Source organism: Clinocottus analis, unplaced genomic scaffold (genome assembly GCF_023055335.1).
Source record: "Clinocottus analis isolate CAN_PGR_092001 unplaced genomic scaffold, fCliAna1.0.p SCAF_9, whole genome shotgun sequence".
In the NCBI taxonomy this organism is placed as follows: Eukaryota; Metazoa; Chordata; class Actinopteri; order Perciformes; family Cottidae; genus Clinocottus; species Clinocottus analis.
Window position 1 is genome coordinate 17754124 of NW_027176251.1, and position 20573 is coordinate 17774696.

Below are 20573 nucleotides of genomic sequence, written 5' to 3' on the forward strand. Positions count from 1 at the left end.
ATAGTATAATTTAAACGGTTAATATATTGTTCAATTTGAAGAAAAAAATGGCTTTGGCAATAAAAAAGTATCGGTTCAAGCTCGGGTATCGTTTTAAAACTAAGTCATTATTAAATACATGGAGAAATGCCTGTACTTTGGCGTAAATTTTCACGGTACGCTGTTAAGAGGTTACGCTGCACATGTGCCAGTCGGCGATTTTGCCGTTTTATCAAAAGTCAATTTCCGTGAAGTCTCCTTCAAGTCGTCTTTTCTGCTGTTTCGTAGTATTAGCCACTAATACTGATACAACCTGATGCTCACATATCTGCACTCATTCTGTTTTACAATTTGCTTTTAAATTTTACAAAGTGAGCTATTTAGTGGTAGCTACATATTTATTTTTCGCACAGATATAACTTTATTTTCAATATTCTAAGAGATTGCAATTTCTTTTTCTGGTCTGAACAGGCAATCTGCTTTAATTGAAAGTACTTGCACTTTTCTTTTTTCTGTTATTTATAAAAGCACAGATGGAGTCACAAAATTGTTATTTACAGAAAAAGTAGTGCTTTTTGTGTTTGTGTCATTGAGGTAAACAATGAGTGCAGATATGAGCTGCTTTCCTCTACAAATCTTTTTAAAACGGGGTGGTAGATTTGATATGGCCACAGCTTAGTTCAATGTTGAGCTGAGGTCTGTTTTCTTATGTGAGACCCAAAAGCAGAAAAGGCCTCACCGAGATCTCAAAGATTATTGTAATGACAACCACAAGGTGTGCAGGCTTTGTCACTGCAGTGCATTTTTCCGGCTTGTGGAAGAATATTTCCAGAGACTCTCGATATGCAAAGTCCGAAACGTCGGTTATGGAGCTCCAGGCTGCAACCTGTTGATGGTTGTCTTGACCCGCACATACATGGACTGTTGGGCTTTAAAAGTTATAGCTGGTAGCTTAAAATAGTGATAACTTAGAGGAGCAAATCCCATTGTGAAAAACATATTTGCTCTGTCTCTCTCTGTCCACTGTGTGCGCGCGCCCATGTCTGTGTGCATTCCATCTGGGCTTTTTTTTTTTTATGAAGCTCAATATTTTTTACTATTTTTAGAACATGCCTCACGGGCGACTCACGTGGTCCCTTAAAAGAAAAAAAACAAACACAAACTTCGATATGAACGTAAGAGCCGCATGAAACCAGGCAAAGAGCCGCATGTGGCTCGGGAGCTGCAGGTTGGCCAGGCCTGATCTAGCTAATTAATGTGTCTTTTAGTAAGTATCCACTGCCTCGGCCCAACAACCATTGAACTCGGCTGCAAAAAAAATAAATATTTTTTTTCTTCTAAACACTGTTAAAGAAGCTAAAATTTTGTTAAACTAATAGTTGTAACTGAACAAAACTAGCCAGAGTTCCGTGCTTACGTTCACTATGAGCAGCTATGTCCCGGAGAGTCATTTGATTGGTACATTGCATGGATAAAACTCAGTTATGGCTGAGCACGACGTCTGATTAAGATATGTAGTCTGAATGAACACAATGTACAAGATGGATAAAAACGCAAAGTCTGCCTGTTATAAAATTTCCACGGATATACATTTCTTTGGCCAGTGTCGTTAGGGGATTTAGACATGCACGACGGCCATCACGGTCACCGGGTGACATGATGTTGCGTGCCGTAAAAGGGAGGTTTGTGCATTGTGCATCTTCATCCCTTCCATTTTCAAACAAAGAGACTGAACCGCAATTCTGACCTGCAGGAGGTGGGGCTGGTCTGCCAGTGGGATTGCTTCAGCCAGGGGAACGTCAAAGGGGTTGGGTGGGATGCAGCCCAGGAAGGTCATGGAGTCAGAACGACGGAAGAAGGGGTGGTTCTGACCCGTTTCAGCTGGGACTGGGTCCTCATCCTTGTCCTGCAGAGTTGAACCTGAGGTGAAGCACAAACAAAATCTGTCAGCACACAGTCAAAGAGTCATGAATGTCAAAATCAGCTTTGAACTATCATTTTGCTACATTAGATGCTAGTTATCTGGCTTACTCTGATTGGTGTCCTCATCATTCTCATGTTCAGAATCATCATTGTCCAAACCCAGTTCCAAAATCTCTCGATTCCTGTGGATTGCAAACAGACAAAGACGCGTTTTTAATTTAATAACCCATTGTTAATCAAATGGCCTAATGACCAGTGTTCTTGCCATTTGCTTCGTCAAACAAGTTCATTGAATGCAGGGTTACTTGTGGTTCCCAGAGTATAAAAAAATAGGTTAGGGCAAGAGCCTTCTGTGGAAAAAGCTTCCACTTTCAGTTCGGGCGGCAGACATGGTCACCTCAATTAAGACTGTCAAAGACTTTCCTCTTTGACAGCGCTTATAGTTCCAGTCACTAGATATGCTGCTATTGGCTTTGACTGCTGGAGGGCATCTTAAAACACACCGAGCTTTTCCCTTTCCTCTTCTTCTTTCTCTGATCCCTCTTCTCCTGTCCCCTCTTTTCTCTCTCCTTCTGGATAAAGTATTGTCTTTTTAATGCATATTACTAACTCTACTCCTTTCCGGGAGACACTGTGCTTCCTCGCCTCAAGTTTCCATGGACTGGGCTGTCTGGAGCTGGTCCTGCCCCCCGCCATGGACTATGTCTGTCAGGAGCTGGCATAGGTTTCTTGTTTGGGGAAGTTTTTCCAGATCCAATGTGAGGTCCTGCGACAGGGATGTTATGTGTACAAATTGTAAAGCCCTCCAAGGCAAATCTTGTATTTGTGATTTTGGGCTATGCAAAATAAACTGAATTGAAAATTGAATGAACACAATTGTGTGAAAACAGGGTTTTGCTCCGGTGGCCATTATATGCAATTCTGCGGCAATAATACTAGACAACCGTCGAGTGATGAAAATTAAACCCGCTGCAAAAACAGAAGCAATGAGACTTTTCTTCTTGTGTAGCAACTAAACACAGCTGCTAAAGTAAACTCTGGTTTAAAAAAAAAACTAAGACAGCATTTTAACAGATTTTCTTCAATTACCGCTTTCTGTCCATCTGTGGGGTGTCCAACGTAGTCTGCTGGTTCATGGCCTTAATCCAGTAGATAAGTGCCTGGAAAACGTAGGCCACGTGTTTTAGTGAGCACACGTCCAGCACAGGAAGCACATCGGAGTGCTCATCATTGTGGGAGCGCATCAGCGATAAGGCGTAGTTCAGAAAGTCGCCCCTTGCCGACATCATACCCTGGCGAGCTGTCAGCAGGGTAGCTGCTCTCCTGAAAGAACACAAAACCATTCAGAACGCTACCAATACAAAGTGACAAACTATTAAGTGCAATCACAGTTGGCCTGGAATTTAGATATGGACTAAGAGTTTCATGGCACACCTGATTCTTTTCTGCGGTTATCTCGGTTGTTCTTGTCAGAATTTGGGTGTCAAGATGTTGTCTAATGTCGAATTGTATTAGTCTCAATAGTTGATAACGGCTTAGCAATTAAGAAAAATTCCAGAGTTATAATTTTTTTACCTGCGTCCCTCAAGGGTGCGGAGGCTGGCCTCCTCTCGGGCCGTCATACGCTCTCTGCGAGCAGAATGCTGAGATGCATGAAGCGGGTGACTAGGGTGACCCGGGTCTCCAGCGGATGACAGAGCAGATCCGTATCTCAACTGAGCCTCGGTGGAGTCCATGATTGACACCATCCAGTTCCAGGTGGGAATCAACTTGTCTTCAACATAGTTCTGGTCCCAACAAAGGAAAAACATTTCACTCTTATTCAACTCATTAGATGATTGATACTGATGCAATTTTTCATTGAAAATATGATCAAGTTCAGATTGGTTGCCCCCCGCCAAACATAAGGGATAAAAACACAATTTGATTACATATCTAACTAGGGTGACAACTAACGATTATTTTAATAATCGATTAATCGGTCGCTTATTTTTTTGATTAATCGGATAAAAAAATAATAATTTTAAAGCATTAATTTGCAACCTTTTATTTCATAAACAGAACTAACAGTGCAACTAATCTTAATAAATAATTTATAAAAAATAAAGAAATACAAATCAAAAAACTTAACAGGATTTGTCAGAACTTGTTCTCTACACTCACACTGGCAGACGCAAACACGGAGAATGAACGACTAGCTAACGACAACGGTTAGCCTAGCTGTTAAGTTATTGTACACGCAACGCGACTATACAGTGATATACGAGAAGGTACAGCGCGCTGCAGAAGCTCCTGGACCTTCTGTCTGCTGCACTCCACTCAACTGTTTTGTTCAATACTTTAATTAATAAACACAACGAATCGATAATGAAATTCGTTGCCAACTTTTTTAATAATCGATTTTATCGATTCGTTGTTGCAGCCCTATATCTAACTGAGATGGGAATTAGCAGGGATCCCCTAAAACTATTTTGAATCTGAAGATTGATTTTCCAATGCTGTACTTTTGCAATAAAATATTACAACACTTTTGGGATTAGCTTAATTTTGTTGTGTTTATCAGTCTTTTCAGACCAGTAAGTAGTGTTTCTTCAAGAGTGCACCTACAAAAACCCACAAGCTAACATTAAACCAGAACCTAAAATGATGCTTCTCCAAGTGTAGCCAAGCTTAGTTTTCCCGGTATCTCTGCACAGTTGCAGATAAATATCCAACGATACTTGTTTGAAGAATTTGATTTGTTATTGAAAATGACACTGACACACACACTTGAAGTACAAACTTCTGCTTCAAATATGTTGTATAACCATTCAAAAAATAAAAAACACATTTACCAATGAATTAATTATAAATAAGGATTTTGTGGGAGGATTTTAATGTTTTGCTAATGACAACCTTTGCAGATTCAAAAACCTCAGAATAAGATTCAAATGTAAAAAAAGAAATATGTTCAGCCCTGCATAAAATCCACAGATATTAACCTCAGAATGTAGAACAACAATAACAAACTAAATCAAATGATAGGCATAGTTTATGACAATGTCCTCGTACCAATATATCTATATATTCTAAACATGTGTAATGTTTGTTCAGTGATTACTTCAGAAAATCGCAGTGAATAAATAATTTAAATAGCTATTTTAAAAGGTGACCTTCCAAAACCAGCATCTTGGTGCCTTAACAGGGTAGTGAGATTATTTTGTTCACTAAGCGATGGCAGTGTATCTTACCTGCAGGTTGACAGCATCCTGGTAGGTGAGCTTTACAGCAGCGGGGTACTGCGAGTAGACTAAATGGTTGTACTTGGGAATCAGACTCATGAGGTCTGAGATCTGCCTAATGACGATGCTGTAAGCCCGGGCTAGGCTGCTGGCAGATGTCAGATAGCTACTTGAGTTGCTGGCCTCCAGAGCTGCCGCTGCTGCAGCCGCACTAGAGCTAATTGCACTGGAGCGACGTAGGTTGGTAGGGTCGATGTATATCAGGCCTGTAGAACTCGCTGAGAAAAAGACAACGATCAGTACAGATACGATCAAAACGCAGTGCTTTTGTGACTGTCACCTGGAACCACAAACGGACATTTCACAATAAAATTCTACAGCTCCACTGACCAACAGGTGTTGAGGAGCTGGAGGGAGCACTCCCAGTGGCCCTCTGGCTGGGGGTGTTTCTAACAGCCCACTGCATGGAGCGAGGAGCCTGGGCCGCACTGTTGGCATGGGAGGTGCTAGTTGTCCTTTCCAGCGGCTCATCCATCAGGAACGTCTCTTGGTCTACGTCGTCGCTCTGACTGCTGCTGCTGTCTGAATCACTGGAGTCATTGGACTGGGAGTCATCCTCTGAAAAGAAGGCAGGGACACTGCTGGCACCTACAGGGAGGAGGAAGAAGAGGATATGGGATAAAGAAAAGAAAAATTTAATGGCTTTTGACTTTATCTCACCTCCCTGTCTTTTTTCTGTCACATCAGATTTATCCAGGCAGGAGTGCGGGTTAGTGAATCACACCACTACAAGGCCAAACGCTAATATCATGGTGACAACACTGAAGTCAAAACAGCTGCACTCTGTTGATCACCTTGTGCTAAATAACAGTAGTTCATTTTCTGGATATTGTTTATATTTCTATTCAAAAATTGGAAAATTTTCCTTTGGGAGAAAAAAACAGCATCGTCTCAAACATACTAAACATTTTAAACAACACTATCATTAGTAAGAAAGACATTTTAAATGACCAAGGAGAAGAAAAACACCACACCATTTGGGAAAGCTACAAGTTGATTAGTGAGTTACTTGGTTGAAAAGGCTAACACTTGTGATGAGTTTTGGTTAAAAATGACAAACACGTAACGGTGGAATGTGAGAAAGGGACGAACTGAAGGAACTCTCAGCAGGAAACTGAATGCATTTTGCAAATTCACTCTTGCCCTGACATCTGTATATGCATTGAAGTAAAGAGGAGCTCCTACCAAAAATAGGAAATGCCAAGGACACCCTACTGCCTGCGAATGAAATACATGGGGTATTCAGCCAGGGACCATTTGTCTGCTGTATCATTAGCTCTTCAAACATAAATCCCCACAATTTCGAAATGCTGACCGTTAGGCACCAATGATTTTGTGAAGACTGCATTAGTCTGAAATTCAAGGAAAATACACCACAGTGCAGCAAGACAGAAATGCAATTTCTATTTAGTAAGCAGTTGGAGCCTCGCAAAGATTTCAGTTTCAGTTCAATAGGAATGGTGACCGCATTTCCACCAAAAAAGAAAAGAAAAAATAAAACGTTTTATGAAGGGGGATTTAAAAGAAAATCTAAAATGAAATCTAAACTGAAAGAATAAAAACAGCTCTTGACCAACCTGCTTCGGAGCCAGCTGTGGCTGCTGTGACGACACTCCTGCGTCCACTAGCGTTATCCTGGTTGCTGTGGTTACTTTCACTGTCGCTCTCTGTTTCAGCCGCTGCCAGAAGATCTAGCTCCATGTCGCTTCCTGAAAAGCATAGGCGATGACAATCAGATGTTGGGTGCTTCCAAATTCAAGTTCACAAAACATTATGATCACTGTCATTAATTCCCTTGAAAAATTCCAATAAAAAGAAATAAATAAATAAGTAGGGTGTGTCTTACCATCTTCGTCATGCTCATCATGCTGCCCTTCGGCCTCTGCATTTTCCTCTCCCTGTTCCTCTTGATCATCATGATGGTCTTCCTCACCAGCTACTCCTTCTACAACTTCAACCTAAAAAGACCAACAAAACCGATCCTAAGAGGGAACGCTTTGAGGCAAGACAGAGCTCATTCTCACCTAAAAATATACAGTAATAAGTGAATTAAAAATATTAATCCCAAACAGTCCGTGTATTTTGCGGCCAACGGATTTTAGTTTTGAAATGAGAAAACCAAAATCAGGAAACAGCTCGTTTTCCGATTTCTGTTGAGAAATGGGAAAACAAAAAACGGAAAATGAACCATTTTCCGTTTTTGTTTTGATAATTGAAAACGGAAAACAAAAAACGACCCGTTATCTGATTTTCTTTAATGTGCTTAAACATGGACAACGAGAATTAAAATACTGCGTGGAAATCTTCTTTCGCAATTTCTCGTAGGTTTTTGTGTTGTGACCCGGAAGTTGCTCACACAAGCTTGACAGTCACATTCATGTCAGCACAGGGCTGATCTATCAACGTATTTGTAATACGTCAAACACCGACGTAATCAGGGAGAAAATATGTTTCTAGTCAACGTAATTGAAGATGCCTATTAGTTCTGGGGGAACGTAACTTGTAGGAGACAGGGTTGCATCACACCACCTCCGCACATTCCTCTCTAAAAAAACCCTGTGTTGTCCCAAACTGGGTACATATGGCAGTGGTGATATCCCCACAAGACACGCCATTTATTCGGTGTTCTGAAATTAAACATGCATATTCGTGCCATGCCATTCTGTTGAGGTGCGTGTCTTGGATGTCTGACACCAAATTAAATACACCGCCAACTACTGATAGCTTTCGGGTCACAACACAAAAAACGTACACAGCGCACCAGAGCGCCCTCTGCTGACATGAATGTGACTGTAAAGCTTGTGTGAGCAACTTCCGGGTCACAACACAAAAACCTAAGAGAAATTGAGAAAGAAGATTTACACGCAGTATTTTAATTCTCGATGTCCATGTTTAAGCACATCAAAGAAAATCAGATAACGGGTCGTTTTATGTTTTCCGTTTTCGATTATCAAAACAAAAAAATGGGTCATTTTCCATTTTTGGTTTTCTCACTTCAAAACGAAAATCCGTTGGCCACAAAATACACAGACCCCAAACGCAGTGAAATCCTGCGTTGTAAATAACAGTGCAGGCTCTAGGTCAGGGGTGTCAAACATACAGCCCGCGGGCCGGATCCGCCAGGGTGTTCAATCCCCCCGGCAATTTTTTTGTTTTGTTTGTTTTTAAGTACAAAATTAGCAGAGCTGAGATTCAAACCTGTGATCCTTTGCTTATAAGACGGGCATGCAAACCATTGATCCACAGTCACAATTGATGTTACGTCATGAAAGTAGCGTCACAAACGTGTCACAAAGCAAGGGTATCTGCAGAGGATAGCCCAGGCAGACAAACAGAGGGCTGATGTCTGAATTTTTGGTCTTTATGTTTCTAGGTAATTGTTGAAAGACCTTAAAATACAGTTTATCATCTAAAAACCTTCACCAATGATTTAAACAGAGAAACATTGTCGTTAATTATGCGTTATTATGCTGTGATTTTACAGATTCGGCCCACTTGAGATCAAAATGGGCAGCCTGTGGCCTGTTCACTAAAATGAGTTTGACACCCCTGCTCTAGGTGGAATCATACTTTCTTGGAAACTAGTCACCAATCAACATGGATTCACTTGCATGCAAAGTTCATTAAGACCTTAATGATTTTATAATGAGGCTCCCCACCTCTTCCACATCTGCTGACACAATGTCATCCTGCTCCTCGTCTCTTCCTCTGACAGGCTGAGACTGGCTGCTGCGCCGAGGCTGGGGGTTTCTGATGATATAAGAGGCAGCTGTCTGACTGGAGCTGGGGGGAAATTAGGCACAAGACCAGAAATCATTATAGCTGATGAATAAGAAAAATCAAGCATCTTGTGTTGCTTTTGGTTTCCTTACTCAAAGTGAAAATCTAGTGAAGGATTCAATTTCACACATTTCCCCATCTTCATTTTTGGCAATTAACATGGGAGCTTTTACAAACCTAAATGATGTTGCACATTGCAATCATCCACAACACAATGAAAACAAAGGCACTTAAACAAACTGACCTGCTGGACTGGTCAGGTGAGGGTCTTGGAGGCAGCGGTTCTACAGAGAAGAGCTCCTCGCTGCCTTGAACGGCGTCTATGCTGGTGCTGGCCAAAGTAAACGGAGCAGTCGGTCTCGCTATACCCATTCGCACCGGCACAATCAGCGACTCTGCTACATTACACAGCTCCTCCACAGCATACGGAAGTAGAGCTTGGAAAACCCGTCGACATTTCCCAATGGGCTGGGGGATAAAGTTACTGGAAGAAATATTATACAATTAATTTGCAGTATTTAAAAAAAAAATTTAAGCGTGTTTAATTGATATCATTGTGTAGTCCCAATTCTGTAGTAGAATTGAGGGGATGCAACTCAAGTGACAATTAATTCCAATAGCCTTTGATTAAAACTGTGATAGAAAAACCTTAATGAAGTGTGTTCTTACTTTTTCTTCTTGGACGACGCCATCTCCACGCTGAGGATAACAAATACCCGGGCTACAGAGCGCAGGAACCTCCTGGTAACATTGACTGCCTCTTCTCTCCGGCCGGGAGTATACTTGTTCTGTAGCTCTTTTACTAGTGTACCCAGCAAGGTGTCTATAAACTAATACATAAAAAAACAAAACTGATGAACAAGTAATACGGTATATGAGGCGATAATTAATCGAGGAGGAAAACAATTGTCTTCTTCCTGATGCAAACAAACAAACTGGACTTACAGTGATGTCAGGAGCACACTTGACAATGAGGCAGTGGGTGAAACAGTCAAGGCGAATGGTGCCACTCTGTTGATTTAAGTAGACCTGCTCTTCAGGAAGGAGGTGGGCAATTCTGCTGCTGGCACTAAGTCTAGGACATACAAAACAGAAATACTCAAAATACAAAATATTTGTGACTTTTCAGTTCTTTGAGCACCACAAACTAAATTACACGCTAGAAAACTCTTTTTTAAAAGCCACATTCTATTGGTGTGGGTGGCATTTTGCAGCAATACTTACGGGTCTTTATTCTCCTGAGAGCCAAACATGATCATGGACTTCAGGGCGTTCCAGTCCTGCAGAACCCTCTCAAGAGCCAGCTGTGCAAAGCGAGGAGGTTCTAGATCGTGGTCTGGCATGTCAGAATCTAAAAGAAAGAAAAGAAGAAGAATGTTGTCATACACAAGATGCCACAAAGGGATTCATTTTTATTTAATTTTTAAAGATCCCCCCTCTCCCTTCACTCCCGAGACCCCTTTTAGTACTGAAATAAGTGAGTGGGGAAATAATCTTGAATAAAAGTTGAGTAATATCCTGAACCTACCTTCTGCGTTCACTGCCTTGCGGTTCCTGTCTTCTCTAATGCGTGGTGGCCTGTATTGACAGTGCTCAACACTCTGCCTGGCAACAGTCTGCACTAGGAACAGTAATATATGCTCTCCTCTGCAGATGGGAATAAAAATAAAAATCTGTCAGAACTTCAGCCTCACTTGCATAATATTAAATACCTTCTGTGTAAAAAATAATATTGTCAAGTTGGAAATGCCTGCAGTTATTTGCCAATTATTAGGTACACAATTACGCAACACACAAGATCAAGGCCACACAGAGAAAGAGGGGCCTCACCTGCTGTTGGGTGTTGTGACCAGGTTGGTGGTTGTGAGTAACCTGTACAGCAGATCTAGACGAGCAGCCTTCTGGCCGGCAATCAAGGTCTTACACTTACATTTCTCCCAGCAGTCACAATATGCTGTGGGAGAGGTCCTCTTCAGCCTGGGAAAGAACAGAAACAAAGTTATGATGATACGTACAAACCTAGTGTTGAATGCAGCCGGTGAAAAGCAATTGTAAAAAAGATGAAAACCCTTCACAAAGATTTAACGAGGCCAACGCTCAAAACTAGGACTTACTTGCAGTCGTGTCCTTTGTGACACACCCTTGCACACTCGGTGCAACAGCAGAGGGACTCGAGCAAACCGCAGGTCCGACACTCAAAGATATCCTAAATGCAAAGTCATTGGAAAAACGAGCAAATTTTCATTAGACAAGGTTCATACACATCTGTAGAAATACATTTAAAGAATTTTATATGCAAAAACATTCTGAATTCATGCATTTTTCGAAAAGTTCTACAGGCCTGGAAAACGCCCTTTTTTCAACACATGAACCCTGTATTTTGCAGACAGTTTTTGTTTTTCTCTCTAATGTATGTACATTAGAGAGAAGAACAAAAACGGTCTGCAAAATGAGTGAGGTTACACTCATGAGGTAAAGAAGCTACGAAAGTTGGCCTGGTAGTAGCAATAATTATATATTATTGTGAGCACCCTTTTTTTAAGCTAATCACGTTTTCAGCTACCTAACTGTCTTTTGAACCTTATCAAAGAAAATTCCCATCTTTATAGATATTGTTTAATGCTGCTATACAGCAGGGTACGGCCTGTGAGTGCTTCTCCTTTCATTTCGGTGTAATGATATCCTCTAGGGCTGACCTGGTTTATGTGCTCAGCTCCAGTCCAAGTGAAACTGCAGGTGTCATTGCAGCAGAGAACATAGAGGGGCGAATCATCTGGGTTGGTCCCTAATGGGCAAATCATTTCCATAAACACAGTGTCTGCGTCCTCCTTCTCCGCAATGCCCGGGTCACCAACTGTGTTAGACATTTGAAGGAAAATATGAAAACAGGAGGAATGCCAGTGACAACATGTTTACAACAAGCAAGGCAGCTAAAGAGGTCAAGAGTCACATTACTCAGTCAACCTCTAATGTCCCAACTGTTGAATCACCTACATTAAATGGCATCAGATTCCCAAAAGGTGAGAGGTTTTCTTAGACTTTGTTCACAAAGGTCATGTAAACTTAAGTATAATGTGCATAATACTAGGCAGGCATTTTAATACATGGTTTGAAATCCTAACAGTCTCCTTTAAAACAACAAACCAGTTTACAAAAGAAAGATGACTTATTGACTTACCCTTGGCCATTTTCTGAGCAGCCTCCAGTACAGTGATGGCTGCGGGGTAGGCTCTCCCACTGACTCCGAGCATGAATGGGGTCATTCCACGGGCATCTCTGTCAAAGATCATCAACAAGGACACACATGAGACAGATAAACAAGCAAAATAAACAAGATAAAGAAATAAAAGTGCATTAGTTTTGTTACAGTAAGCGCTGAGGAAGTATGAGTGTATAGAATTTAAGAAACATACTTGGCTGAGAGTAGTCCCCGTAGGTGTGGCCTTAGAACAACACTGTCACACATCAGCTTTAGGATAAGGTGGGCGTTGGCCTTCCTGTCTTTAGATTCTACCACAGATGGCTCTGTGGATGGCCCTGTCAAAAGGAGAGGACAATGAAACATGGGTGATCACGAGTGTATGAAAACAAGACATCTGAAGGACTAATTTACACGGGTACCAGTGCGATAAGGTATACTGAATATTAGAATGTCATAAAACTTTCTTTAGAAAGAACTCTGACACTTTTTTCTGCTTCTCTACAACATTATTCTAGCACAAATTAATAACTCCATTTTAGAAATTGTCGTTGCCCCTTTTAAGCTTCAAGACAACTGCAATTTCAACATTATCTAGTGAAAACACAATAGCACTTTCTCACATAACATTCCCTTTCTCACCCATTTTATAAACGCCTCCCTCTCAACTGGCTGTTTCCCCAACTCTCTGAAGGCTGCTACCCAAACTCTCTAGAGGCAAGAGCTAACCATTTCCTGAAGAAACCCACTCTCAACCCGTCGGAAGTCAACAACTACAGACCTGTCTTTCTCCTTCCCTTTCTCTCAAAAACTCTGGAGCGAGTCTCCCTCTGGACCTTCACCAGTCCGAATTCAAGGCAGGCCACTCAACTGAAACTGCTCATCAATGGTGGAATGAGCTCCCCATTGACCTCAGAACAGCAGAAAGCATCAACATCTTCCATCGGAAACTAAAAACATCTTTTTCAACTACACCTTGAATAATTATTTGGTCATGTGTTAACGGCCTGTTTTTGTTTTTTGTTCTGGATTGAGAGGGTCTTCTCACTGCCATACACAGGTGCTTCACTTTAAGTCACTCCAAACGGCATAGTTCAGACGTGGGCATTTTTCGGCTCTTCCAGTCCGTCCCGCGTGAGGTCATTAAAAAAATGAATAAATAAGATGCATACCATAAATGCAATAGGACACTGCTTTTACTTTGAAGTGATTTGTGTGTGTGAAAGCACATATTGTTATGTAGTTTCTGTTCTCAACTTTCCTCACGTTAGAAGATGTTCAGTGCACTTGTTCACGCCAACACAGACTGGACTTTCCTCACTGAATAAGAAAAACTGAGCTTTTCTTACTGAGTAAGAAAAACTGAACTGGAAAACATGAAAAGCACTTATTGCTTTCCTATAAAGTTAATCAATTGCTGGTCTTTAACATACAATTTTAATGTAAGCAACAAACTAAACATGGGGAAAAGAAGGAGTGACTTGTCTCTAACAGGGACCCTTACTACTGAACACACTGTTTATGTTGTTCCCTGATAAAATGCAAATGTTTTTTTACTGGTAAAAAAAGAACAGATTTATGAACTATATATGTATGTATGTTAACTTGTTGCTCCAGAGCAGTGGTCTCAACTGATGGGACCCGTTTTTAATGAGTAACGGGGCTTTGCTTGGAAAATTTTATTTATTTATTTATTTTAAATTGAATCTTTTTTTTTAATCCTGTGGTTTTATTTTGAAGGGACTTTCATGCAGCGCAGTGTCATTTTTTTTTTTTGCTGGGTTGTCCCTCCATGTTTTTAGCCGGCCCTCCCTCTGACATCACCGGCCCCGGCTACATTCTGCGTTCCACAGAACACGTTAAATTGATTCTAGAACTTAAATTTCAGAAATCACTGACTGACTTTTATACTATTCCTCGGGATCTGTGTTCACACTCATGGTTTCCATACCCAGCATTCAACACTACTGATCGAGATCTGTATTCACACTTGTGGTTTGGATGTTTATTGCAGGTTTTCAGAGCTTTTTGGCGATTTTAGGACATTCTGCCTTGATTTTAATCCAGAACACCGCCACTCCGGCAGACTTGAAACTTTTTTGGGGCAACGTTATCACGTAGCCTCTGACATGTCAAGAGGCTCAGACGGATGTATCCGGCCATTTAAAAAAAAAATAAAACCGGCCTTGGTTTTTTTCCTCATTCTATCTCTGCGGCCCGATACCAAGGGGACGTTACGTCACTCGTTCACCGACGAAGACGTTTGTGAGCGTGATTCAACAGCATGGCACCAAAATGTAAATCCTTTAGAGTATAGTGATATTGTTTTTTATTCCCATGTGACCATTATGCACCTGGCCCACAGAGTTAGTTCAGGTTCTGTTACTTATCTTATTGTTTGGTTATGCACCTTTAACACCAATACACACAAACATCACACACCTAGCATGTAACACAACTGTCTCTATACTATCTCAGGTTCAAACTGCACTATCTTTTCATTAAATACATTGGAGATGTTGAGAATGTTCCTCGATTTGGGTCGCGGCTTGTCATTAAGGGTGATGGTGGGTCCCGGAGCCAGACCAATTGAGAACCACTGCTCCAGAGAGCTTGTTCTGATAACATCAAATTAAAATAAAAAGCACGCAATATACGAGTTTGAACTTCATTACTGAATTTACCGCATAATGCGATTAATAGTTAAATTTTTTCAACTTTGCCCAGCCCTAATTGTAATGCATTTATTTTGCAGCGAAAAGCAATCAATACTATATACGATTCTAAGCAGGTTTTTAGTTTGGTAGGTTTACACTAGAAGACAAAAAGAAAGTAGTCAAACCAAACCAGTAGATTGTAGTGTGTGCCGTTGATACACACTAATTTCCCACAATGCAATACACAAAAGAAGCAGAAGACCTTCCAGCTGATAGCTGGAAGGTTTGAAATAAGAAAGTAAAGAAAAAAAGAAACATACACTTTTATTAATCCCCTTGAGGAAATTCTTCTCTGCATTTCACCCATCCTTGAGTAGGGGGCGGTGGGCTGCCCCGCGAGGCGCCCGGAGAGCAACGAGGGGTTAAGTGTCAGGCTCAGAGACACTTCGACGTGTGAGCTGTGGGAGGACTGGGGATCGAGCCGGCTACCTTGTGGTAACGGGACGACCACTCATCCCCCTGAGATACAGCCGCCCCACCATAAATAATAGTGGTATAATAGTTTCAAAGAAAGACGAATATATACAATATGAATATTAAGGATGTTAGGAAAAAACATTTGAGGACTATTAATATCTGTAAAACCAGTATGGACTATGGTTTGGGACACGGCTCCTTTTTGTTCCTCCTTTATGCTGAAGATGTTATTTACCTGGTATGGTGGAGGTGCTGGGTCCCTGGCTAGTTCCAGTGGAGGCAGTGGTTAGTGAACCCACAGCTGGTGCTAGAATGAAGTCAATGTCACCATCTGTTGATTGAATAAAAACAGTCTTTGTAGATTTCACTTCAGTTAAGAGACACTTCACTGCAACGTATCCTTCAAATCAGACAGAGAAAGTAGAGATAACAGACAAAAGGGTTGCACTAGTGTGGTGGGCTATTTCAAAGTATCAGTAAGAAGCAGTGGTTGCCTACTAGGGCAACCACTCTGCTGGCCTAAACAGAATCACAATGTTATAGCTATTTTATAATAGCTAATCTCTCTCTTCTCTCTCTCTGCCGGTTAAACAGTGACCGCCAGTGAGCTGGCACTGTGTGATTCCTCAGAGAGCAATACACCATGCACACACACTCCGGTACTTAAGGTGACGTTGCATGCACCCAGTAAAGTTGTTTGCGCTACTTTAAATTGTAGAGAAGAAGAATCTGTAACTGGAGACTATTCCTGATGGACTCTGTAACACTTGGATCTATCTACTGGTGGTGCATCTTACCCTGCTTGTGAGACACGCGCGATAGAAACTGGAAAGCAGGTCTGCGTATCTCGCTGAATACTGCACTGTAACACCTCGACTGCACTAAAGCAGTGAGTCCATTTATTTACTGAAGACATATTTCTGTCTGCAAGGGATCTCAAGAGGCAGACAAAGTTAATCTGAATTATACAATCTTGCAGAAAAGCACTGACCCGGGTCCATGGGTGGGGGGTCTGGGACCCAACTTGGCGGGGCAATGGGTGGAGACACTGGGTCTTGGTGGTCGCTGGATGACGGGCCGGACTCATGACGGCCAAGACCTGCTGCTCTTAGAGACCTCCGCATCATCTCCCTCAGACGAAGCCTGGTGACAGCACAAAAGAATAACGTATGGCTCTGAAATTAAGACCACCGCTGTTTTCAAATAATATTACAACATTGGAGGCAAAAAGATTCCATTCTTATTAGAGAGTCGTGTGTTAAAACTTCATAACGGGTTACTTGCCCTCTGCTGCTGGAGGAGCCAGTCCTATTCCCAGAACTGTTGCTCGAGACCACAGAGATGGCATTTGCAATTGCCTCCACAGCAGATAGACGCTCTGCAAATGTGTTTCTCTCTGACCTTTCAGCTTCTGGAATAAAAACAGCACGGTCACTTTGAATAGAGAAAAGAGACGCAGGCATTTAACCTGACATAGCTGCAGACTCTAAACTTAAACTTTGTGGGAGTGGGTGGGAGAAGAGAGTATTTTTTTCAATTTTTCACTGTCTAATAATGGCAAAGAGACACTGGGAAGAGAAATGTGACTAGTAAGGAAAATTAAAATACACTACTTTTGAGATCACACTCAAACGTTAGAAGCATTTATTATGTTGACTTTAGAGCTTGCTCTCCTGACATCGATTGTCTCTGAAGCACCAGCTTACCTTCCTCCTCTTTGGTCTCCTTGTTACTAACAGGGAAGCACACAGAGACGGCAGCATGGAGGATGTTACGGTTTCCATCACAGCGATGATTAAGAAGTGCTCCGAGGGCCTGGCTACCCTGATCCAACAGGAAAGCTTGCTCAAGGTTTACCAGGTACTGCCGGCACGCCTCGTAGTCACAACGCAGCACATGCTGCATCAGCGTTTGTTTCTGAAGGGCACAAAGATGGTGAAGGGCGTACTGATTAGTATTGCTCATTTGGACGGCTTAGCTGTTTCTACAGATTTATTTTTAGAAAGCAATAGAAACGCCACACTAAAATAGATATTTTCTTTTTTAAAATGTATGCATAAAGGGGTTACCTCGACAGCCATGATAATAATAGCAGCTTTCTTTTTAATTGTAGAATTAGAAGGGAGGTTGGCCAGAGAGTGCACCCCCATTCCCAGGCTGTTTATAGGTGGCAGGTCCAACCAATCAGGATCTCGAATTCCACCCATACAGTCTTTAGCCATGGGGTAGATTGTGCCATTTCCATCTCGAAGGATGATGGGAGATTCCTGGAAGAAAAATAACATTTTAAATTTGTATATACTACGGCATGTCCAAAACTGCAAAAATATGTCACCTATTTGGGAGATTATCTCACCTGTCCGGCAGTAAAGATGGCCACATTGCGCTCACTCTGGCCCAGGAAGGCCAGATTACTTGTGGGGAAGTTATTCTCCTGTTCAGCTTTTCCTGTGGCTAGGTCAAAGATACAGTACCTTACCCAATTACCAGTTTTCAGCACTGCGTGAACTCCTGCAGGACAGAAAGATGTTTAAGGGTTGGTAAAACAAATGTACAAAAATCTAGAAGAAAAAGAACGGACATTGAAAAACTATATCAAGTATGCACCAACATAGAAAATAAGACAAAGACTGACCTTTGGAGTCAACATTCACAGCCAGAATCTCCGCCTTTTCCGGGATACAAAGCTTTTTAGGGGTGCGCTGAAAACAATCTGGAACTTTAGGAGTCCCGCCAGTTTTGACCACCTGTCAGGAGTGGATTGAAAGGGACAAAAAGTTAAATCAATATGAATACCATGAGGAGAAACTCTCACACCTGCACAGTTACATTGATACTAAAATACTGAGACCAAGATGAAGAAAATTGGAGAAATTGAGGCCTATACCTGCAGCTCGTCAATTCTGAGGAGCCTGCAGTCCTGCAACAGTGAAGATGGGTCGGAGTCAGTGGGAGCAGCAGCGGTCTGGTTATTCATGCTGCTGGATGTCCCTGGAAACTTCACAGCAACATATGCGCCATCCACTTTAAGCACCTGGAACATAGTATCAAGATCATACATTGTGAAATTTCAAAACAAGCCAGGGACATGAAGTTGATCGGAAAGTAGCCACCGACTTGAATATATAATATTCCAAAAAAATTAGCACCGTGGCAAACATTGAATGTCTACCTACTGCCACATTTCAGATACACCCACCTTTCCCACAGGGACATTTTTAACGTCCTCCACAAACACCACCTCCCTGAGCGGCCACTGCTCCTCGTTCACCTTCTCTTCCTCTTTGGGAGCCGGGGTGGAACGCCTTCGCTCTGGAAGTAGCAAGGCATACTAACTGTTCGTCCTTTATGACAGAATAATAAGATATGGCACTTAATTTGTATTCACATCTGGTGTTTACAAATAGTTCTACATCATACACCTGACTAAGACAGTAAAAATAATCTGGTGATTATTTTTGATGATTTTTTGATGTGATTACCAGGTGGAGTAGGGAAAATGACTTGTCAACACACACAGCTAGCTGATAAGGGTAGGTAAAAATAAATAAAAAGAAAATAGGCAGGGGTTAGAAGAAAAAAAAGAATTGCTGATAAAAGCCTGTGCACCATCTGTTTCAAAGTCAAAAGGCTAATGAAAGTGCAGAGTGAGGAATAATTTGGTTCTGTGCCTGGAAGATAAAGAGGAGTGTTGTGAGAGTTATAGGTCAAGAGGGAGAGAAAGAGAGGCTGACTTACTGTAGGGCAGCGAGGCACTGCTAGCTATGGAAGAGGTATCGCTGCAAGTAGATGCCGGGGAGGGAGGGGGACCCATCTCAGTCTTCACCAGCTCAGGCTTGCTTTCCGTCCTATGGATTAGGACAAAGATACATTCAAGTTATTCTGCAACATTATGTACCCATAGGGACTGAAATACATGTCTTCCAATTGTGGTTAGAAGTGTAATGAAATAGAATTGTAATGAAATAAAAATATAGACGACCATTCACATACAAAAATTACCAGCTGTTTTACTCTAAATTAAACTGACTTGATTTCCTGGGTTTTGGTGGTCTTTTCCAAGTTCTTGAGGCTCTCTGGGGAGCGCAGCTGGAACCTGCAACTGTCATTCATGTTCCAGACAGACTCCAAAAGGACACCAACTTTGGGAATCCCAGCATTGACAGAAAAGGCCACTGCGCCGGCATGGTAGAGGGGGTTATTCCTCAAGCACACCTAAGGAAGGGCATGGCAAATTAATTTCAAACAAACTGCAAGGCTTATACTGAGCTCAAACCAGACGACAAACCAATAATAAACATTCAAATTGAAGAGGTCCTTAGTCCAACACTGACATGCAAAATAATAACACGTCCAAGCAAATGACTGTCTCACCTGTGTTCCCACGGTGATGTTTGGTATCGAGGAGATGCCAGCGCTAGACTTTGGCTTTTTGTTCTTGGCTCTGGCCTTTTCAAGCATCTTCTTCCGTTGACTAAAAGGCACAACACCCCTGCAGACAGATGACATGCAGTTAGACATTTGTATCTTTCTCTGGCAATTGTCACATTTAATTGACATATTCTAACCATTGCTTAAACGTCACGTTATAGCACCTGACGAAACAAAAAATCGTTCCCCATCAATAACCCTGTGAAAGAGAAAAGTGTAATAACCTATTGTTTTGCGTGTGACTTTGATGAACGCTCCCGCTACACCTGGCAGGATAACAATGTTATGGTGACATTGAGGAGGCAATGATGTTGTTAAAAACATAAAATTAGAATTATATTTAGTGTTGTTTAATGGAAAAAACTGTTTCTTTTCTCACCACCAGTAGAGGCTATTCTCCAGCTGTGCACACGTGTAGAGCGCGCAGCAGTGCAGCGACACCATATGCTCCCCCTGCAGCTCAGGGAAAGCCTGAGCACTGTGCTCCAGCTTAGAGGCCACTGTGCTCAGTGTGTCGTCCACCCATGTTGCCACCTATAAACACACAAACAAACACACGCGCGCACAAACATATTTGTAGGATGGCTGATTAGTCATTCTAGAAATATTTCTTCAGCCAATCTTATGGTTACACAACTTATGCTGTGGTCGAGTTCTGCTACCAAGAACAAAGCTGAGCACACGTGTTCTTGTGTCAAGAGGAGCAATCATGATCTACCTTGTTGGTCTCTGTGGCTACAGTGGCTCTGATGCTATTGGCAGACAATAAGGTGATCTTCTCATTGGCCAGGCCCAGAAAGGATACACGCGGGTGATGAACAGAAGGATTCTGAAACAAATGACAAA

The 20573-nt window shown here is 41.8% G+C and overlaps 1 protein-coding gene across 1 annotated transcript in view; it reads right to left on the reverse strand.

Moving 5' to 3' along the window:
* Positions 1-20573, reverse strand: part of ubr5 (ubiquitin protein ligase E3 component n-recognin 5) — a 47605-nt gene that overhangs the window by 11289 nt on the left and 15743 nt on the right. Inside the window, exons 12-44 of the mRNA XM_068569198.1 lie at positions 20446-20556; positions 20107-20261; positions 19671-19788; positions 19327-19511; positions 19035-19144; positions 18496-18608; positions 18184-18330; positions 17932-18043; positions 17653-17807; positions 17366-17563; positions 17003-17213; positions 16581-16707; positions 16288-16439; positions 15532-15627; positions 12377-12500; positions 12142-12239; positions 11660-11817; positions 11078-11169; positions 10794-10940; positions 10492-10610; positions 10188-10314; positions 9909-10038; positions 9633-9793; positions 9208-9447; positions 8843-8966; positions 7030-7141; positions 6761-6892; positions 5514-5771; positions 5133-5401; positions 3478-3689; positions 2992-3225; positions 2011-2084; positions 1727-1899 (exon numbers count right to left, since the gene is read on the reverse strand). Coding sequence (XP_068425299.1) covers positions 1727-1899; positions 2011-2084; positions 2992-3225; positions 3478-3689; positions 5133-5401; positions 5514-5771; positions 6761-6892; positions 7030-7141; positions 8843-8966; positions 9208-9447; positions 9633-9793; positions 9909-10038; positions 10188-10314; positions 10492-10610; positions 10794-10940; positions 11078-11169; positions 11660-11817; positions 12142-12239; positions 12377-12500; positions 15532-15627; positions 16288-16439; positions 16581-16707; positions 17003-17213; positions 17366-17563; positions 17653-17807; positions 17932-18043; positions 18184-18330; positions 18496-18608; positions 19035-19144; positions 19327-19511; positions 19671-19788; positions 20107-20261; positions 20446-20556 — 4974 coding nt within the window. The remainder of the gene's footprint in view (positions 1-1726; positions 1900-2010; positions 2085-2991; positions 3226-3477; positions 3690-5132; positions 5402-5513; positions 5772-6760; positions 6893-7029; positions 7142-8842; positions 8967-9207; positions 9448-9632; positions 9794-9908; positions 10039-10187; positions 10315-10491; positions 10611-10793; positions 10941-11077; positions 11170-11659; positions 11818-12141; positions 12240-12376; positions 12501-15531; positions 15628-16287; positions 16440-16580; positions 16708-17002; positions 17214-17365; positions 17564-17652; positions 17808-17931; positions 18044-18183; positions 18331-18495; positions 18609-19034; positions 19145-19326; positions 19512-19670; positions 19789-20106; positions 20262-20445; positions 20557-20573) is intronic.